This window comes from Ornithorhynchus anatinus, chromosome 11 (genome assembly GCF_004115215.2).
Source record: "Ornithorhynchus anatinus isolate Pmale09 chromosome 11, mOrnAna1.pri.v4, whole genome shotgun sequence".
NCBI lineage: Eukaryota > Metazoa > Chordata > Mammalia > Monotremata > Ornithorhynchidae > Ornithorhynchus > Ornithorhynchus anatinus.
In genome coordinates, this window is record NC_041738.1 from 10,399,214 (window position 1) to 10,418,494 (window position 19,281).

At 44.3% G+C, this 19,281-nt stretch overlaps 1 protein-coding gene across 11 annotated transcripts in view; it reads left to right on the plus strand.

Moving 5' to 3' along the window:
- Positions 1 to 19,281, plus strand: part of ARHGAP32 (Rho GTPase activating protein 32) — a 368,820-nt gene that overhangs the window by 295,318 nt on the left and 54,221 nt on the right. The window contains exon 1 of one of the 11 annotated variants that reach the window (XM_029074546.2): positions 5,582 to 5,707. The exons of the other annotated variants lie outside the window; for them this stretch is intronic. Coding sequence (XP_028930379.2) covers positions 5,608 to 5,707 — 100 coding nt within the window. The 5' untranslated portion in view covers positions 5,582 to 5,607. Of the gene's footprint in view, positions 1 to 5,581; positions 5,708 to 19,281 lie in introns of those variants that run through there. 11 annotated transcript variants of the gene reach the window in all.

The window sequence follows — 19,281 nt, forward strand, 5'->3', positions numbered from 1 at the left end:
GCCTGGCCTCTGGGAATCATGGCTGAGCCAGGGAAGAGGATGGGAGTTGGGCCAAACTAGGGTAGGTTAGACCCTTTTATCCCCCAGTTTGCAGCCTCTTCTTTCCTCCCACTGGCTCCAGAAAGATGAAGCTTTAATGCAGCTGTGATGAAGTGCACTGCACTCCCTGACTTGTCCTCCAGAGAAATCAGGTTGCAAACGACTACACCCGGTGGCCAGCTCAGACCCAGAGGAATTCTGGGATTGTAAAAGTTAGAGGCCGATTCTTCCTGGGGCCTCTCCTGAGGGAAGCAGATCCTGGGCCAGTCCATCCACCTGTCCCCATCCTCCAGGCTGGAGCTGGACTTACCTCCAGGGCCCGTGGAGTGAAGGGGAAAACTGTCATGTTGGGCATCCAGCCAGAGCACCCTATAAAAGCTGTCCAAGGGAAGGAGCTGGAGTTTCAAAGACACTGGGCCCTCACTCCCGTTTTCACACACAATATGTAATTAGAGCTCTGATCCAGGACTCACTTTAGACACAAGCAAAGGCGGCAGCTGCCTGGGGGTGCAGATCTGGAGTGACAGCAATGTCAAGTTTTCTTAACGGCCAAATAGCCTGGCCATGTTGGAATAGTGGCAGGCAAAATGGACTGAGGCAGCAAAATTCTACTTTGCTTTGCCTAGATTTCTTGAATCCACCTCAGCCTATTATAACAGGACTGAAGATTTTTTCAAGAAAAAGCGACTCTCTCCTTACATTTTTAAGGATGCCCAAGTGTTCAGTTTTGGGGTAACTAAGGCTGTAGTCTGGAAGCTCATTGTGGGCAGGGAACAAGTCTGCCAACTCTGTTGTAGTGTACTCTCCCAAGAGCTTAGTTTTGCACATAATATGTGTTCAATATTAATAATTGTGGTATTTGTTAAGCATGTACTGTGTGCTAAACACTGTACTAAGCACTGGGGTAGATGCAAGATATTCAGGTCAGGCACAGTCCCTGACCCACAGAGGGCTCACGATCTTCATCCCCATTTGTCCCCATTTTACAGATGAGGCAACCGAGGTACAGAGAAGTAAAGTGACTTGCCCCAGGTCACACAGCAGACAAGTGGCAGATCTGGGATTAGAACCCAGGTCCTCTGACTTCCAAGTCTGTGTTCTTTCCACTAGGCCACTCTACTTCTCTGATTAATTGGTTGATTATAGTACCAAAGTGAATAGGGGCTGGAAACATCTCCATTACTTACCAATTTTTGGTGTTACTATATCCCTGTATGTAGGCGGAGGGACTGGGAAGTTACAAAGCCCATAATTTTGCCCTTGGATCTGTCCCCTTCAACTACTTGATATTCACCCCACCCTCAGTCCCACAGCACTTATGGACATGTCTGTTATTTATTTAAATGTCTCTCTCCCCCTCTAGGCTGTGAGTTCCTCTTAGGAAACATGTCTACCACTCTACTGAATTGTGCTCTCCAAAGAACTTAGTTATCATGCTCTCTACACAGTGCTCAATAAATGCCATTGATTGATTGGTGGATTTTGATGCTATATATGCACCAGTGCTAAAGAAACATATACAAATAAATGTCCTCTTGGATAGCACTTAGTGTATAAGCAAGACAGTGTACTGAAATATAAAAGTACCGAATCACAAGAGCCTATTTTTTTAAACCCTCCAAAAAGAGATTCCTCAGAATATCATTTGAGGTTCCAACCTAGACTGTGAGCCCCATGTGGGACAGGGGGTGTGACTAAGCTGATAAGCTTCTATCTACTCCAATGCTTAGAACAGTGCTTGACACATAGTAAGCACTTAAAAAGAAAGAGTCCCCGCTTTAATGAAGTTCTTCCTTATAGCTAACCTTTTCTCCCCTGTGGCACTTTCAGCCTGTTTTCTCTTTTGCCTTCAGTGAAGGTGGAGGGGGTATCATGTACTACATACATTAACCCAAATGGGAACATTAGCTGCAGTCATTTAATTAGATGAAAAGAAATAGCGTGTATAGGAAACAGTTATGCACTATTAGCCGACAAAGCTGAAAAGCAGATTTGCTTTGTTCATTTCATAATCTGCAAAATGGTGTGAAAATGAGCACAAGTTGGGAAGCCCAAAACACAAAATTTCCATCATCCCGAAGGCATTTGAGGCAAATTTGAGCCACGGGTCGCTGTTTGTGTCTTCTGCACTTCCTAGGATGCCCCCCCTCTGGCTAGCGAGCCATGCCTGGAGCACTGCCCCCAGAGTCACCCCATTCCCGGGGCAGCTGTCATGATGGCCGGAACCATGGTGTAGACTCTCCCATCTGACAAGCATGCAAATGTCATTCCAGAGAGTGCCAGAGGAACTTGCGTCATGGTCAGCACTGTTCATTGCTCTGGGAGAAACACACATTCTCATTTAAGATGGCCAAACAATCAGTGAGTCAGTGAAATGTCAATCAAAGGAAGTAGCTACGTTGAGAAGCAGCGTGGCCTAGAGGAAAGAAGCAGCGCGGCCTGGGCGTCAGAGGACCTGGGTTCTAATCCTGGCTCCTCCACTTGTCTGCAGTGTGACTGACCTTGGGCAACTCATTTCACTTCTCTTTGGTTCAGTTACCTCCTCTGCAGAATAGGAGTCAAGACTGTGAGCCCCATTTGGGACAAAGATTGTTTCCAACCCAATTATCTTGTATCTGCTGCAGAGTTTAGTAGTATCCTTGGCACATAATAAGCACTTAACAAGTACTATTGGGAAAAAAGGAGCTTGGCTGGAGCATGGTTTTGCCTCTTTGTCCTTTCCTCTTTTGTCTCGTAGTTGTGAGGTTTCTCTCTCCTGTTTCTGCTGCGCCTTTCCTCTTCAAGATCCACTCCTTCCAAAACTTCAGAATTCCTCAGGGAGCAGCAGAATGGGATTAGTTGCATTTTATCCATTTATTTGCTAAAAACCTTTCCATCACTCTGTTTTTTATGCCATCATCATCGCTGAAACTGCTGATTGAGCCCTAGGGGATGCAGCCCTTAGAGTCATGAAGGGACAGTCAGCTTCTTAATGCTCTTTCCTGACTCTCTCAAAAAGCCCACCCAGGTCCAGATATAAAAGAGCTGTTGGAAAGGGCTTGGGGCTGGGAGTCAGGTGACCTGGGTTCAAATCCCAGTTCTCCCCTCACTAGCCTGTCCTGTGACCTTGGCCTTTCTAGGCCTCAGTTTCCCCAACTGTAAAAAAGGGATAATATCTGCCTTTCTCTGCCTCATAGGGATGTTGTGAGGGCAAAATGTTATATGGGTTGATGTGAAAGCGTTTTGGAAAAATACAGGGTACTTGGAAGGTTTCTGGTCCAGTTGTGAATGCCCTAAGCTTATGGCAAGTGCAAGCAGTCACGCCAAAGTCTCTAAGCTTTTTGGTGGTTCAGCGATTCAACCATGGACAAAAGTCCTCCTTTCTTTCACCGTCTCCCAGTTTCCCCAGAGAAGAAAACAGATTTACATTTTAAAGTCTTACTGTTCCTCAGATCTAGCCCAACTCCATCTTATAGAGGAAGCTCCTTCTGGGTGGGGAACACTGTCACCTCTTTGGGTTGGGCTTTCCCATGCATGTATTACAGTGCATCGCATCGAGCGGGCACTCAATAAGTACTCACTACTTCTACAAGCATTGCCCTGTCTGACCATTCCTGGAGATTGGCACAGTTTCCCTGGCTGGATCCCTAAATCCAGAAGCTGGCTTGGGCAAGGCTGGATGAATTCCAGAAGGGCCTGGTGAGGGAGGCAAGATTTTCCAAGCCATCAAGGGACTCAAAGACCCCAGGACCTCTGTGTGCTCTTACCAATGCACCTCAAAGGGACAGGGTTTATTCTGGCTGGTTCCATGTGGGCCCAGGAACCATTCGTACTTACACCCTGTTGGGGGTCTGCAGGAACACACTGCATCGGGATGCAGGATGGCTTCTCTATTCCGAGCCTAGTGGCAGGACTCCAATTCTGCCCATCCCTCTTCTCCCCACCTGGCCCCCCTTTCATCCCCTAAACCTATAGGAGATGTCCACTACACATTTAGGCCTCCTTCCTCCTGCTCAAGTGGGAGAATAGGGCATAGTATATTTCTGGTTTTTTAAGTGGTATTTGTTATGTGCTTATTGTGTGCCAGGCACTATATTAAGTGCTAGGATTAATGCAAGTTAATCAGGTTGGACAGAGTCCCTGCCCCTCATAGGGTTCACATTATTAATCCCCATTTTACAGATGAGGGAACAGAGGGCACAGAGAAGAGAAGTGACTTGCCCAAGGTCACATGGCAGACAAGTGTCAGAGCTGGGATTAGAATCCAGGTCCTTCTGACTCCCATCTCTATGCTGTACCCACTAGGTCACGCTGCTTCTCAAACCTTTTTATAGGTTGTAAGCTCCTGGTGGGCGGGGAGTGTGTCTACCAGTTCTGCTGTAATGTACTGTCCCAAGCAGTAGTACCGTGCTCTGCATGCAGTAAGTGGTCAGTAAATGCTACTGCTTGATCAGTTAAATGCCCACAAGTCACTTCCCCAAATATGTGCTTCCTAGATCAGGATGTCTAGTAGTCATCACTAGGAGTCACGTCATCACTGGGCTGCCCATCAGACTGCCATCTAGCAGTTGTTGCGACTCGTCTGTTACCGAACAGCGCCTCTCAGCCCCACCTTCCAGGATGGCTTGGGGCAGATGGAGCGATCGACCAGGGATGATTACTGAGCTCTGGTCCTCTCTGACAAGAGGAACTTCACCAGTAAATCTGAGCTCAGGCTGAGTGCAGCCGAGAGGTTTGTCAGGACGTGCCCAGACATGTGGACTCAAACGTGGAAAAGGAGGGGAGAAACCTAGAATGACTCCCAGATGGATGGATGAGGGTGTGGATTTTAAGCTCCAGATTGGCCACGTGAGCGTTAAGAGGCTCAGAACCATTTTGGTTGGAACTTGCATTTCAAAGCCATGACCTAAAATGTAAAGTGGATTAATTAGACCTTGTCTTAAAGTAGTTCGATGGGATGGAGATGAGAATGGTACAGGCAAGGAGAAACAGAGTTGAGGCCATTTGGTCATGGAAAATTTAGCTTAAAATCTTGTCTTTTCCTTTCATATCACAGCCAGCTTTAATCATTTTGGATTATTAGATGTCCATAACATTTCCCATGATTTTGGAGCATTCACTTGAATTTCTGGTTTAGGAGTTAAACCTTTCTCCTTTCCTGGGCATTTATAGAGCTGAAATTGTGAGAGGAGCCAGAAGGAGCTGGAGGAAAAGGTCAAGTCTCCCCTCAGGATGGACCAACTCAACATTGACAGATATGCCGAACAGAGTCAATGAGACAGTTTATTGGGTGCCTTCCTCCGTTTTTCAAGGAAAAAAACCCACCAAACCTCCTTTAAGAGATGAAACCTGTCCTGCCACGCAATAGCAACCGAAAATGGTTGCCATGCCAATCCTTCAGGGAAAGGAGTGATACACCTACCACTTTTTCCTCGGCTCAGGTCTCCCTGGTGCTTCTGCAGTAGTCCCCGTTGCTCTTCTGCATTGAGGCCACAGTTCTCAGATTCCAGCCCTGCCCCTTCCGACTCTCCTCCCCTCTTCCCCATCTCTTGGGGCCCCTTCCCTCTCTTAACAGCAGCAGACAGGGGAATGGCAGGGGAGCCAGGACGCAGACAGGAACCAGAAATAGTGTTGGAAGTGCTAGAGATCGCCTGGAACTCTGGAGCCCCAGGAGAAGCCGCCACCCCTGGTATGCGTGAGGGCCTGGTGGCCAGGGTGGGAGGAGGTTGGGGGCGCCTGCCTAGGACTGTCAGAGGAGGAGGAAAAGGAAGATGAACAGGTGGAGGAAAAGGAGGAGGAGGTAGAAGCTCTTTTATTCTCAGCCTTCTAAGGCTGTTCGGTAAAAGTGGATAATGTCGGATTTCTTTAAAATTCTCATCGACACTCATCACCAATGGCTATCTAATAATTGCCTCCTAATATGAACACGTTACAGATGAATAAATGCTGATCTGTTTCTGATTCCAGTGAAGGAAATGTTGTGATGCGTAGAAGCTGTAACGGATGTCTGTGCAATGATTGTGAAGTTAGGAGTTTCCTGAAAGAAGATTTCCATCATATTTTTGAAGTTAGTTAAATAGCCAGGAAAAAGAGAGAGAGTGTGTGTGTGTGTGTTTGTGTTTTAATTGGGTTTTGTGACTGCCTGAGTCTGCTATGCCGGGTCGTCTGGGCTAGTCACCTAAACTCTTCATTTCTGCTGTAATGGGTGCTTTCTATATGTACTGTGGCTAGAAAGTGATAAGGGAATTAGGGAATGTTCTTCCAAAAATGTGAGCTTGTTGGGGCTTGCTGTGTTATCAGAAGAAACTGCCAGTGCCCATGCCCGCGGCATCGCCATGAGTGAATACTGCAGTGTGAGTTTCCTTGAACGTGAGGTTTTATAAGAACGCAGTCCTCACGTTGGAGGAGAACCGAGTGTGCTTTAATTTCCCTGGAATTGGAGACCTTTGAGAAACATTTCCTGAGCAGCATTGTTTCTACATGATGCAGATCTGAAGCACCATTTTATGATTGGGCTATCGAATTTCACTGCTGATAGTGAAAGAGATGTCGGTGGGGCAGAGCAGTTGAAACAAAGTAGCCCTGTCTACTCCCATCTCTGTGGATAGAGGGGATGTGCAAAGGAGTGGTAGGCATTTCTCCCTTTTACTTGCATTCCTGGGTACCTGTTCTTTGTGCCTTTTCAATAGCTGTTTCAAAATTGTTCCCGAATTTATACTCATACCTTCCATGAATTTTATGAAAAGGGTAGTTCTTTCCACCAAACAGATTATTCCCTCTGAATTCATTCAATCGTATTTATTAAGCACTTACTTTGTACAGAGGACTGTACTAAGCTCTTGGGAAAGAATAACAATTAACAGTGACATTCCCTTCCCCAAACGAAGAGTGAATGTGTCCCCCTCTAAACTGTAAATTCAATGTGGGCAGGGCACCTGTCTACCAACTCTGTTATAGTGTACTCTCCCAAGCACTTAGTTCAGTGCTCTGCACACAGTAAGTGCTCAATAAATATGATTGACAATGAAATTTCACTTTTGCAAACTAAAAATTCAGGTAAAAAGACACCCCAAGCATTAAATCATTTTATTTGCAAGTAAGGCCTTCTAATGGTCTAATGGAAAACCAAGACTTCAGACAGAAATGTTTTTTCAGCAACAGTTCAGACCCAGCCTCTTCAGAAGACCACTTTTCTGAGTTGTTGAAGCATATTTTGTTGTCAGATGACAAAGCTGGCTGGAAATAAATTGCACTAATATCTATTAGAAAGAAGCACAGAATTGGGCGTCAGGAAACTCAGGTTCTAACCGCTTGCCTGCTTTGTTACCTTGGGCAAATCACCTAACCTCTTAGTCCCTGGAAAATGAGTATTTTACCTGTCCTCCCTCTTAAACTGTAGCCCAGAGTGGAGCAGGGACTATTTCTGATGTGGTTATCTGGGGTGGGTGTCTACCAGAGTGCCTGGCACAGAGTGGGCACTTAATACCAGCAATTATTATTTGTCAGTGTATCCATGCCACACATTTTGAAGAGGCATAAATTCCGCAAGTCTGAATTTACTTGTAAATTATTCAGCGTGAGATATTTGGAAAGGCCTCTAATCCAGACCATAGGGAGTGATTTATGCACACTTTTCCCTGAACCATTTTTCACCCTTGTATTGATTTTCTGGGTTCCACTCATTTGTCTGATCAGATGAAGGGTCTCCACAACTTCTGACCTGTCCGGAAAGCCTAGGCTCTCCTTTTTAAGCCTCGCATAAATATACTGCTCAACTTCCTCATAAAGAGTGTTCCCAAGTGCTAGCTGCATCAAAAGACAGGGGATTTGCCTTATAATGCTCTTCTTTGGGTGCTATTTATTATAGGATTATTGAATTTCAATCACTCAGTCGTGTTTATTGAGCACTTCCTGTAGGCAGAGCACTGAACTAAGTACCTGGGAGAGTACAGTATAGCAGAGTTGTTAGGCATTTTCCCTGCCCACAACGAGCTTCCATTCTAGAGCTGTAAACATTGCCGATACTTCTTATAGTTTCTCTCACTTCGAGATAACTTGAGGAAGTTTATCTTGGCTTGCGCACCTTCCTTCACCCTGCTTTTGAGGTATTTTTACTGACTTGAATAGAGTAATTAAAGCCTTTGCAATTTGGCATTAGTTGATGACAGATATAGTTAGCATACAAAGTAGAACTCGCTAGGACTTGGTGCTTTTAGCAGAATATGATGAGAACGATAATGCTTTTTTGAAAATGAGTATTTACTCGGGTACCCCAAAAGAATATAATTCAAAATCTTTTATTATTGGTACAAATTTGCATTGCTGTTTTATCAGGGAACTGCTCATTGTGGGCAGGGAGCATGACTACCAATTCTGTACCCTCCCGAGCACTTAGTGCAGTGCTCTGCACACAGTAATTCTCAGTAAATACCAATGATTGATCGTTTACTGCCTCATGTTGCATATCACTGTTTTTTGCTGTGTTTACATGGTTTTGCTCAATGTTTTGGATCTTGGGAATGCCTTAATGCTCTTTGAATCATTTCCTGTGAAGCCATATTTTGTATAACACTCCTTTGATAAACACTGTTATCATGGAACCAATTAAGGGTGTAGCCGAAAGTGAAAATGAGAGAAGTCATAAGGATTTTGTCTAAACTTTGCAGATGGCTTACATATGTCCATTTTGATTACATCGTCTGTTCTTGGGTAATTTTCCGGGTACAGTGTAATGACTGTATTAGTATTTATTAAGCCCCGACTGTATGCAAAACACTGTGCTTAGCTCGGGGAAAAAGTACACAGACGTCAACTAGCTGCAGTCCTTAACCGTCAAGGGCACTCATAGTCTAAGAATAAGCAGGACCAGGGTTGGCAACGAGCACATAAGGAAAGGTGAGACAATAAAGAACAGGAAAATGGTATACAAATTCAAGGACAAGAATAAATCCCATGGAAGCTTCGGAATAATGTGACTAAGGATAAAAGCAATTTCATGTTCCTCGTCCCCAGGTAGAGGTCCTCAGTGATCAACAGTGTGAACAGCAGTGACCACCCCCTAGCCCTGATGTTCTGACCTCATGCCAGCATTTGTCCTCATTCCCGCTGAGGTGGAGAGGGAGGGATGGGCACCGATGTCAAGGGGGAATGATCACTGAAATTAGAATTTGTAGCCTGAGTGTTCTCGTTTTTCTCTTTCCTGTTCTGCCACCCACTGACATGTCCTGAGATTCCCTTCTCCAAAATTGGAAGGCAGGAGGCGGGCCGATAGGGGACAGGAACAGAGCCTGGAGGAGTAGGCCCAGGCAGGGCTTTATTTAAGTCATCATCAGCTGCAGCAGAGGGCCTCATATATATGCTAATAAGCAGCACTTTTTTGTGGATGACCAAAGACCTCTCCAGGGTACCTAGTAATCCACCAAGGATTGGTCAGTGGTATTTATTGAGAGGTTACAAAGTACAAGACACAGTACTAAACACTTACCAAGGATGCTGCTGTCCACCCTCTAGCCAACACATTCCCCTCATTTCCACAAGCCAGAGGAGCAGGTTTTATGCTATTGCAATTGAGCTCGCTGGAACTGAGCTCTTGGATTGGTAGAAATCAAGGGATCACAGGAGTCAACTAATCAGGCTAATGTGTAGTCATATAGCCCTCTCCAAACCTTCATTTAAAACAAATAATTTGGTGGATTGGAATTTTAGGAAACTAGCTGTATCATCTATTTAGCAACACCAGGAAGAAAAAAAGTCTATTTGACAGTTGCTTGGAGAAAACCCATCCTCTATATTACCTAAGGTGATTACATAACAGAACATTAGTCATTTCAGTCTTTCCCACACAAAGGAGGAGTGATGTGATTAGATGTTGAGAAATCACAAATTCACCTTCTGAGACTTCTCCAAATGGAGATGTGGTCTAGAATGATGGCTCTCATCCTTTCTCAGGACATGACTCTCTCAGCTCTCTTTTTGTCTTCCCAAGTGTAAACTTCCCCCTCCAGAGAAAGAAAAAATGAGATCTGTCTGCCTGGAAGATGAATGTGTCCACGATTTTGGGAGGAAAAATGGTAGAACTGTGCTCCTCAAAGAGGGAGGGAGTAAGGCTCAGGGAGGAAAGCCATAAAGCAGGAAGAGAAGCAGTTTGCTGCAGGCAGTCAGGTTGCTGCTCCAGGGAAGGAGATTGTGGGATCAGTAATCTCCATGAATGACTTTAAACCCTTTTGCATTTTGGAGTGTTATTTTTTTAGGGTATTTGTTAAATGCTTACTATGTGCCAGGCACTGTACCAAGTGCTGGCGTAGATTCAGGCTAATCAGATTGGGCATAGTCCACATCCCACAAGGTGCTCATAGTCTTAATCCCCATTTTGTAGGTGAGGGAACTGAAGCACAGAGAAGTGAAGTTACTTGACTGAGGTCACACAGCAGACAGGTGGCAGAGCCAGGACTAGAATTCAAGTCCTTCTGACTCTCAGGCCTGTGCTTTATCCACAAGGCCACACTGCTTGAGGGATATAAAATCTGTCTGCTCTTTGAATGTAAGATTCCATGCAGGAAACACAGGCGTTGACATTATGTGTTTGAAGGAGAATATGCCCTTTATGGGAATGCCAATCAATCAATTGCATTTATGAGGCGCTTGGTGAATACAGAGCATTGTTTTAAGTGCTTGGGAGAGTACAGTGCAACCGAGTTGGTAGGCATAGTTCCTTGCCTACAAGTAGCATACCTAAAGGGCCAAACCGTTACCTTCTCCCTTATGGCTTTTTGGACAGGGTGAGCAGGCAAGCCAGAAGAGGCAACTTCACATCAGACTCCCTGGGAGCTAGGAAGAGGAAGGGAAAGGAAGCAACCTGTTTTAGTGGGTAGAGCACAGTCTTGGGAGTCGGAAGGACTCTGGTTCTAGTCCTGGCTCTGCCATTTGTCTGCTGTGTGACCTCAGGCAAGTCACTTCACTTCATTGTGCCTGTGTTTCCTCATCTGTAAGGTGGTGATTAAGAATCTGAGCCCCATGTGGGACAGGGATTGTGTCCAACCGGATTGTATCTACCCCAGTGCTTAGACTAGTGCCTGGCACACAGGGAGTGCTCAACAAATAACTTTTTTTGAAAAACGTGGGGAAGAGGAGGCCGCAATTCCTGCGACCACTACCACTTTTCTTGTCTTTTTTCACAGAGCCAGCCCCACAGCCCTTGGAGACAAGTCTCTCCCCAGCCTGCCCAGGCCGGAGTGGCTCCTGTGACTCCCTATTTATTGGTGGCTTGAGTGGCAACTCCTCCTTCTCCTCACTTGCTGCTTGCATGGAGACAGTGGCAGATGCCAGGGCTCAGAAGCTGCTGGAGCTGTGCCCTCCCCCCGCCCCCGGCCCCCACCCCTCCCCGGGCTATAAATCAAGGCTGCGGCTCTGGAATTCTGCCCTCCCTGAATCCCTGGAGAATCCCCCAGCTGCCTGGGTGGATCGGGTCGGGTGGAAAGAGGGTGGGTGGTGAGGCTGAAAAAATCCACAGCCTGACACTGATTCCTGGACTTTACTCTCCCTTTCGCCCTCTTTCACTTTCCTCTTCCATCTCTGTCATGCCTCCCGCTTCTAGCTCCCACCCCCTCCTCAGGTACCATTTTTCCTCCCTCCCAACTTCAGTGCTCTACCCTCTCGACACCCCTCCTCAAAGTCACCCCACGCTGAAAATGAGAAGTAGGCACTCCTGGTTGCAGGAGGACAGTACCTGCTAGACAGTAAGCTCGTTGTAGGCAGGGAACATGTCTGTTTATTGTATTGTTCTCTCCCAAGCACTTAGTAAAGTGCTCTGCCGACAGTAAGCGAGCACTCAGTAAATATGCTTTATGGATGAATGCTTCAGCCCCTTCTCATATCCGTGTATTGGGGCAGCCTTTTTTTAAAAATTGTATTTATTGAGCGCTTACTGTGTGCAGAGCACTGTTTCAGTTTCATTCCGTTCCTGCCCACTTAGTTTTCTAGGGCCAAGTCTTCCATTGGAGTTCTCTCTCTGGTCTTTCCTTACCCTGCTGGGACCAAAGCCTGCTCTTTACAGTTCTAGGGACTGTAGCGTAGACCCTCCTACCCCAAATGCTGTTGGAAATAGGAGCTAAAGCTGCCGATCTGATCCTCAAAGGCTGAGACGGTTCACTCGCCCTCTCCTCACCCCCTCAAAGTAGCAAAACTGGGATCAGTCTGTCCTTAGAGCTCTGCTTTTTCAGGTAAATAAGCTTGTTCAGTTTCCTCACTTCTGCGTGCCACACCGAAAGCAGTAGTGAAGTTTTCTATGAGAATCTATTTAGCTTTTCCCTAATTCCATGTACTTTAAAAAGACAAACATTCAGGCCCACTGAACTTTATTTCATTTGGCGTGAGACTGAGTGGGAACAAAAATGAAACAGTAGAAAATGACATGAAAAAGGCTCAGTAATTACCATTGCTTGATCAATTATTTTTTACTTTTTTTTTTTTTTTAGTGGTGGGAGGCAGGGAAAAAGATGGCAAATAACCTAAGAAGAGATTTCCTATAACAGACCTAGTTCTCAACAGTTGCAAGTTGTTTTGGAGGTTGAAAGGAGTTGTTGTGTATAGAATTGTATGCTCAAAGAAAAGAAATACAACAATACGAATCAACAAAACTGGCACTATGGTGTAGGTACCACATCTGTAAAATGGGGATTGAGAATGTGAGCCCCACATGGGACAGGGACTGTGCCCAACCCGATTTGCTTGTTTCCACCCCAGTGCTTAGTACAGTGCTTGGCACATAGTAAGCACTGAACAAATACAATAATAATAATTATTATAAATTATTATTATTACGGGTCTGCAGTAACATGGGCCTGAGAGGATTCTTTGCGGGCCCTTTGCAACAGGCGGCCCTGTTGCCTGCCTATTCACTCCTGGCACTCCACGCCCTAGTAGTTGGGCGGGAAGGGAACACCAGAGGCTCTGCACAAACCCTAATACTATAATCAATTCCTTCATGCAGACTCTCTGTCCTGGGATCTCAGGGTCGAGCCTCATCTTTCACTCCTGCCCTGAGCTTCCATTATCGTTATCAAAACAAGCCCATACAAAACCTACATTTATACAACAGTTAGCCAGACCAGTTGGAGGCAAGCTTTGTTTAAGATGATTCCATCATTTCACATTTTTCCATTGAGTACCCGTGGTTGCTGTTGAAAGCTTTCTGACTGCCATTAGAGCAAAGCTCTCTGAGGGCAGGGAACATGTCATTTGCTTCTCTTGTACTTTCTTAAGTACTTAGTAGTAGTAAGAGTTTTTATTAGGTGCTTACAGTTGGCAGAGCAATGTGCTAAGTCTTGGGAGAGAATACACAGGTGGGGATTAGACTGTAAACCCGTGATTAGACTGTAACCCCATCAAAGGGCAGGGACTGTCTCTATCTGTTACCGATTTGTACATTCCAAGCGCTTAGTAAGCGCTCAATAAATACTATTGAATGAATTAGACACAGGCCTTGGCTCTCAATGTGTTTAAAATCTAGTCTAAAGCGGAGCATTCAGTAGGTGTTCAAAAAATGCAATTACTAGTACAATTTTGATCTCACTATTTAAGGCACTATTACTAGATAATTAAATAATACAGAATACTGAGAGATTTAAAATACTTTTAATTGTGTTGCTTAGAAATGGCTCTGCCACTTGTCAACTGTGTGACTGTGGGCAAGTCACTTAACTTTTCTGCGCCACAGTTACCTCATCTGTAAAATGGAGATTAAGATTGTGAGCCTCACGTGGGACAACCTGATTACCCTGTATTTACCCCACCACTTAGAACAGTGCTGTGCACATAGTAAGTGCTTAACAAATACCAACATTATTATTATTATTAACTTGGGCAGTTAAATTTCTGTTATGGCATTTTGTGAGTTCTTCATAGCAATGATTAAGTGGAATGTCATTGGCCATTGCCTGATATCCTGTTATGTCATAATGTAACTAGGTGTTTTTTGAAAATGGCAGGATTTATAATTGGAAAATTAAACCCCTATGGCAAAGAAATAAAGGGACTGAGGAAAATCAGAATGCAGAGTTGCTATTTGCATTTTAAAGTCTGAAGGTATCAGTTGCGGATTAAGAAATCTAATTGAAAATGATTGGGGTGTCATAAAAATTTCCAAGGCAACCCACTGAAGTAGAGATTTCTGTCCACTTCTATAGTCATTAGTTTTTCTTAATAATAATAATTATGGTACTTGTTAAGCACTTACTATGTGCTAAGCACTGTTCTAAGTGCTGGGGTGGATAGAAGTTAATCAGAACGGACACAGTCCCCATCCCACATGAGGTTCATGGTCTTAATTCCCATTTTACGGAGGAGGCAGCTGAGGCACAGAGAAGTTGAGTGATTTGCCCAGGGTCACATAGACAAGTGGCAGAGCTGGGACTAGAACCCAGGTCTTTCTGATTACCAGGCTTGTGCTCTATCCACTAAACAGTGCTGTTTTCTTCTCTTGCAGTTCAATTGGAATGTAAGCTAGATGAAGGAGTTCAATGCACAATCCTGTTGTCTAAAATTGGTACCACATTTACATATGTGCAGACCTTTGGTAGCTCTTAAGTGCTCTACAGCTCTCCAGGAATTCTCTCCCATGATTCCGTTCCTTTCTTGGACAATTCCCTTAGCACCAGAGAATGAATATTTTTTGGATCATCTGATATATATTTACTCAAATTTTCCAATTGTTCTTTCCTTGCCTGCATTTTAGTGGGTTGCTTTTTTCAAAGATATATGTTCTTTTTGTCCATATGTCTTTATGTAAAATGTCCCATGTTCCACTCAACTTAAGCACTTTCTATGTGCCAGGCACTTTTTCTTAAAATGGTATTTGTTAAGCACTTTCTCTGTGGCAGGCACTGTACTAAGCACGGGGATAGATATAATCTAGTCAAATTGGACATAGTCCATGTCCCATGTGGGGCTCACAGTCTTAATCTCCATTTTACAGATGTAGTACATGAGGCCCAGAGAAGTGAAGTGCCTTCCCTCAAGTCACCCAGCAGACAAGTGGCAGAGAAGGGATTAGAACCCAAGTCCTTCTAACTCTCAGGCCTGTGCTCTCTCCATTAGGTCACGCCGAGTGCTGGGGTAGATACAAGATAATCAGATTGGGCACAGTCCATGTCCCACATTAAGCTCACAGTCTTGATCCCCATTTTATAAATGAGGTAACTTGGGCACAGGAAAGTTGCGTGACTTGCCCATGGTCACATAGCAGACACACAGCAGTTGGCCTCTGACTCCCAGGCCCGTGCTCTTTCTGGTAAGCCACACTGCTGCTTAATTCACATGATTTCAAACAGAGTCTTTGTTAATGGGGTACTATACATTGTTCTGTTACAGTTTGGTATCATTTCATTGCAATTGATATTTTTAATGATCAAAAATTTCTCTCTTTTCTAAACATCTGATAGCATGGGGTGTCGATCAATCAATCAGTGGTATTTATTGAGCACTTACTGTGTGCAGAGCACTGTAGTAAGCACTTGGGAGAGTAAAATACAAGTAGAATTAGTAGATATGGCCCTTGCCCATAAGGAACATGCAGTCTAAATCCATCGTTGGTATTTTCAAGCACCTACTGAATGCAAAGCACTGCACTATTTGGTTGAGCACTACAAAATAAATTTGCAAACCAGTGGAGGAAACAGGCAGGAAAAGGGGTATTTACATGTAGCGTGCATAGGAAGATGTAACAGGAAGTATTCCAGCTATAACAGGATGAAAGAGAAGAATAAGTAATTGAATATACAAATGAGAATCCAAAAAAAAGTGTATCTCTGTACCTGTGTTTACACATAGCTATATAGCTATGTTAAAATGCATAACGTTTTTTTTTAGTACTTGTTAAGCGCTTACTATGTGTCAAACACTGTTCTAAACACTGGGGTAAGTACAGATTAAGTCGGACACAGTTCCACTCCCACATGAGGGTTCACATTCTTAATGAGAAGGGAGAACAGGTATTGAATCCCCATTTTACAGTTGAGGAAACTGAGGCACGGAGAAGTTACGTGACTTTCCGAAGGTCACACAGCAAGCAATTGGCAGTGCAGTGGGCAGAGCCGGGATAAGAACTCAGGTCATCTGACTCCCAGGCTCTTTCCGCTAGGCCATGCTGCTTCTCATAGCCGTTGGTTTGTCATAACCATGCCATTGCAGATCAATGGGAAGAAGCTTCCTGGAGAAGGAGGGATTCCGGGGGCTTTTGAAGATGCTGAGATCTGGTGGATTTGCGTGAGAGGGAGTTCCAGACTGAGAGAACAGTGTGAGTGACAGGAAGAAGACAAGAGTCAAGAGCTAGGTACAGTTAGGTGGAGAGTTAGGGAGAGAGGAAGAGTGTGTGCTGGGATGTAGCAAGAAATGAGAACTGTTATGTGGGTTGGAGAAAGTTGATGGAGAGCCAGGAATTGTGAGGAGTTTTCTCCCTTCCCTGACACCTCAATTTTTGCCGCCTTACTGTCATATTGCATTTCCAGAGACTCAAAACGCCTTTGGTGTGAAAACCCAACTTGGTCGCTTTGCTTCCGGGCCACTGCCAAAAAGAACGGTGAAAGTCATCATCTTGTGAACCATCAGTGCCGGCTTCTTTCCTTCCGTATTTCGTGTCCAATTAATTTCAACTACCAATGGGTCAGGAAATCTGAGGCTGCATAGCTAGGGTCTGTTTTTATTCTATCTTCTCTTTAGAATTCTAACATGAATTTAATAGTAGCTCTCTTTAGGGATGGTTAGAATTAGCAGCCAAAGCTTTAGTCCGGTGGTTCCCGGGAGCTTGGAAACTAGCATGTCATGAGTCACCAGCCTGAATGAATACAGAGATTAATTTGCAAGGATCTTATCTTTCCTAGTAAATTGAATTAAAACCCTTTTTAAATAGATATGCCTTCCAATTATGCCAAAGGCTAGCGCAAAGGCACCAAATGGAGGCAGGCTCCTTAGGCCTCCAGCAAGCTGTGCACATTGGGCATGAAAAACCCAAATCTCCTTTGAGCTGTCCTGTCTGACCTGAAGAGGAGAGAATTATGTGAGAGTCAGTTACACCGTCCTTCTGTTATCTCTCCGAGAGTGCACATATGGTCAACTGATAGTACATATTGAATGCCTACTGTGCGTTGTTTATTCATTCAGTGGTATTTATGAAGCACTTACTGTGTGCAGAGCTCTGTACTAAGCACTTGGGAGAGTACTGGCTGAGCACTGCCCTAAGCTCTTGGGAGAGCATAATATAGTTGATAAATGAGATCCCTGCCCTCAAGGCGTTTACAGCTTATGGACCTGTGCTGTGCTACCTTTGACCAGCATGTAACTGCCAAGGGAGCTGCCTCTGTGGCTGACACTCTAATGGGATAAGAGTCCCATGATTGCTTCACATAGATGCCAACCCACATCTTATAAAAGGCTTTTGGAAGAAGTGGAAGTCCATCAGCCTGAAACAAACCCTGGATTATTATTTCATTTAAGATTCTTTGGATCCTAAATCTGATTGAGGAAGGCTTGTGCATTCTCCCACATCTTTTGGTCTAGCAAAGAAGGCCGACAGGGCAGGAAGCACTGCTGATTCTTTGGTGTTCCCAATACAGCATCATATTACGTACCTAACAGAAAAAGAATTGTTTCGAGACATCTTTGCGTAAGATTTTACTCCATCTGCACACTGCCTTACCTGGAAAATGCATGTTGAATTCAGATTAGTCCATTTTCTACCTAGTTTAAGTCCAACAAGTGCAACATTAACAAAGGATACTGTACTTCCCTGCAGCTCTAAAAATCAATTTTCTGCATCTTTGGTACCTTAATGGACCTATTTCCCAGGCTCTCTTTCTAAACTCAGAATTCTTCAGCTGGAAACAAACTTCACAATGTCTTTTTCAGCCCATTGCCTACAGACTAAACTCTCCAGGGTGATGGTTTTCTACTCTTCTTTTGAAGGCTCCAAAGTAACTTGTGCTGTTGTCATGTCACCTTCATGGTCAGGAATGTCTTGCTAATGTCTTAATGGTAGCTCTCCTGTATGAAGAAGTGATTGTTGCTCCTCAGCAGATTTAATAGTCCCACTTGCACACTATGAGAAAATCTCATTGTCAAGAAACCCGAAGGGCAAGGATTTTCAGATAATGTGAATTACTGCATGTAAAATGTGTGCATTTTCTCTTTCCTTCTCTGTAGCCATGAAGAAAACTGATTAGGAGCTCCCTCAGAAAGGCCCTTCATTTATTTGAATAAAGCTGTCGCATCAGCTTTCTTTTCTTCGAGCTAAAAAATGTACTTCCTATAAGTTTTCCTTATGGATCTGTTTCAGTCGTTTTCATCAGTTTTTTTTGTTCTTCCCTGGACTCATTCCAATTTCTTTACTTCTGTCAAAAATGCAGTGATCCATACTGAGCACAGTTCTCATTAGACTTGTCATACCAATGCATGATATTAGCAGAAAGACTATTTCTTAGTTCTTGTATGCCATATTTCCAGATTCAGGCTGACTTTTTTTAATAACACCATTACATCACCGAGTGCTGTTATCACTCTCCCCACCTTAAAATCCTTATTAAAAGTACATTTCCTCCAAGAAGCCTTCCTGGACTAGGCTCTCACTTCCTCTTCTCCCGCTCCTTTCTGCATCACCCTTGCGCCTGGATTTGCACCCTTTATTCACCCCTCTCTAAGACCCACAGCACTTGTGTACATATCCATAATTTCATTTATTTATTTTAATGTCTGCTTCCCCTGTATACTGTAAGCTCGCTGAAGGCTGGAAACGTGACGATCAACTCTGTTATATTGTACTTTCTCAAGTGCTTAGTGCAGTGCTCTGCACCCAGTAAGCACTCAGTAAGTACGAATGATTGGTGATTCATGAAGAGGGTAGTCTACTGTAATGCCAGGTCTGTTGCCGATGTACTTGGGCATAGCCAGTCTTGTTTTTGTGATTTTTGCTTCTAGGTACACCACCTTGTCCTTGACCCTGTTGAATGTCATCTTGCTTTCATAGAACAATTTCTTTAACTTATTGAGGTCACCTAAGCCTACATAATTTATTGTCATCCTCCAGTTTGCTGGACTTAGTGCCTGTATCCTTCATGCTTGAAGAGGCTACCAATGATGAAATTCATTTATAATTGCATTATGGCTGAAAAGGGCAATGCAGAACTCTCAGTCCCAACACCCTAATCTGGATCTGAGGCCCTATAAATAATGGTATTTATTGAGCACTTACTGTTTGCAGAGCACTGTGCTTGGGAG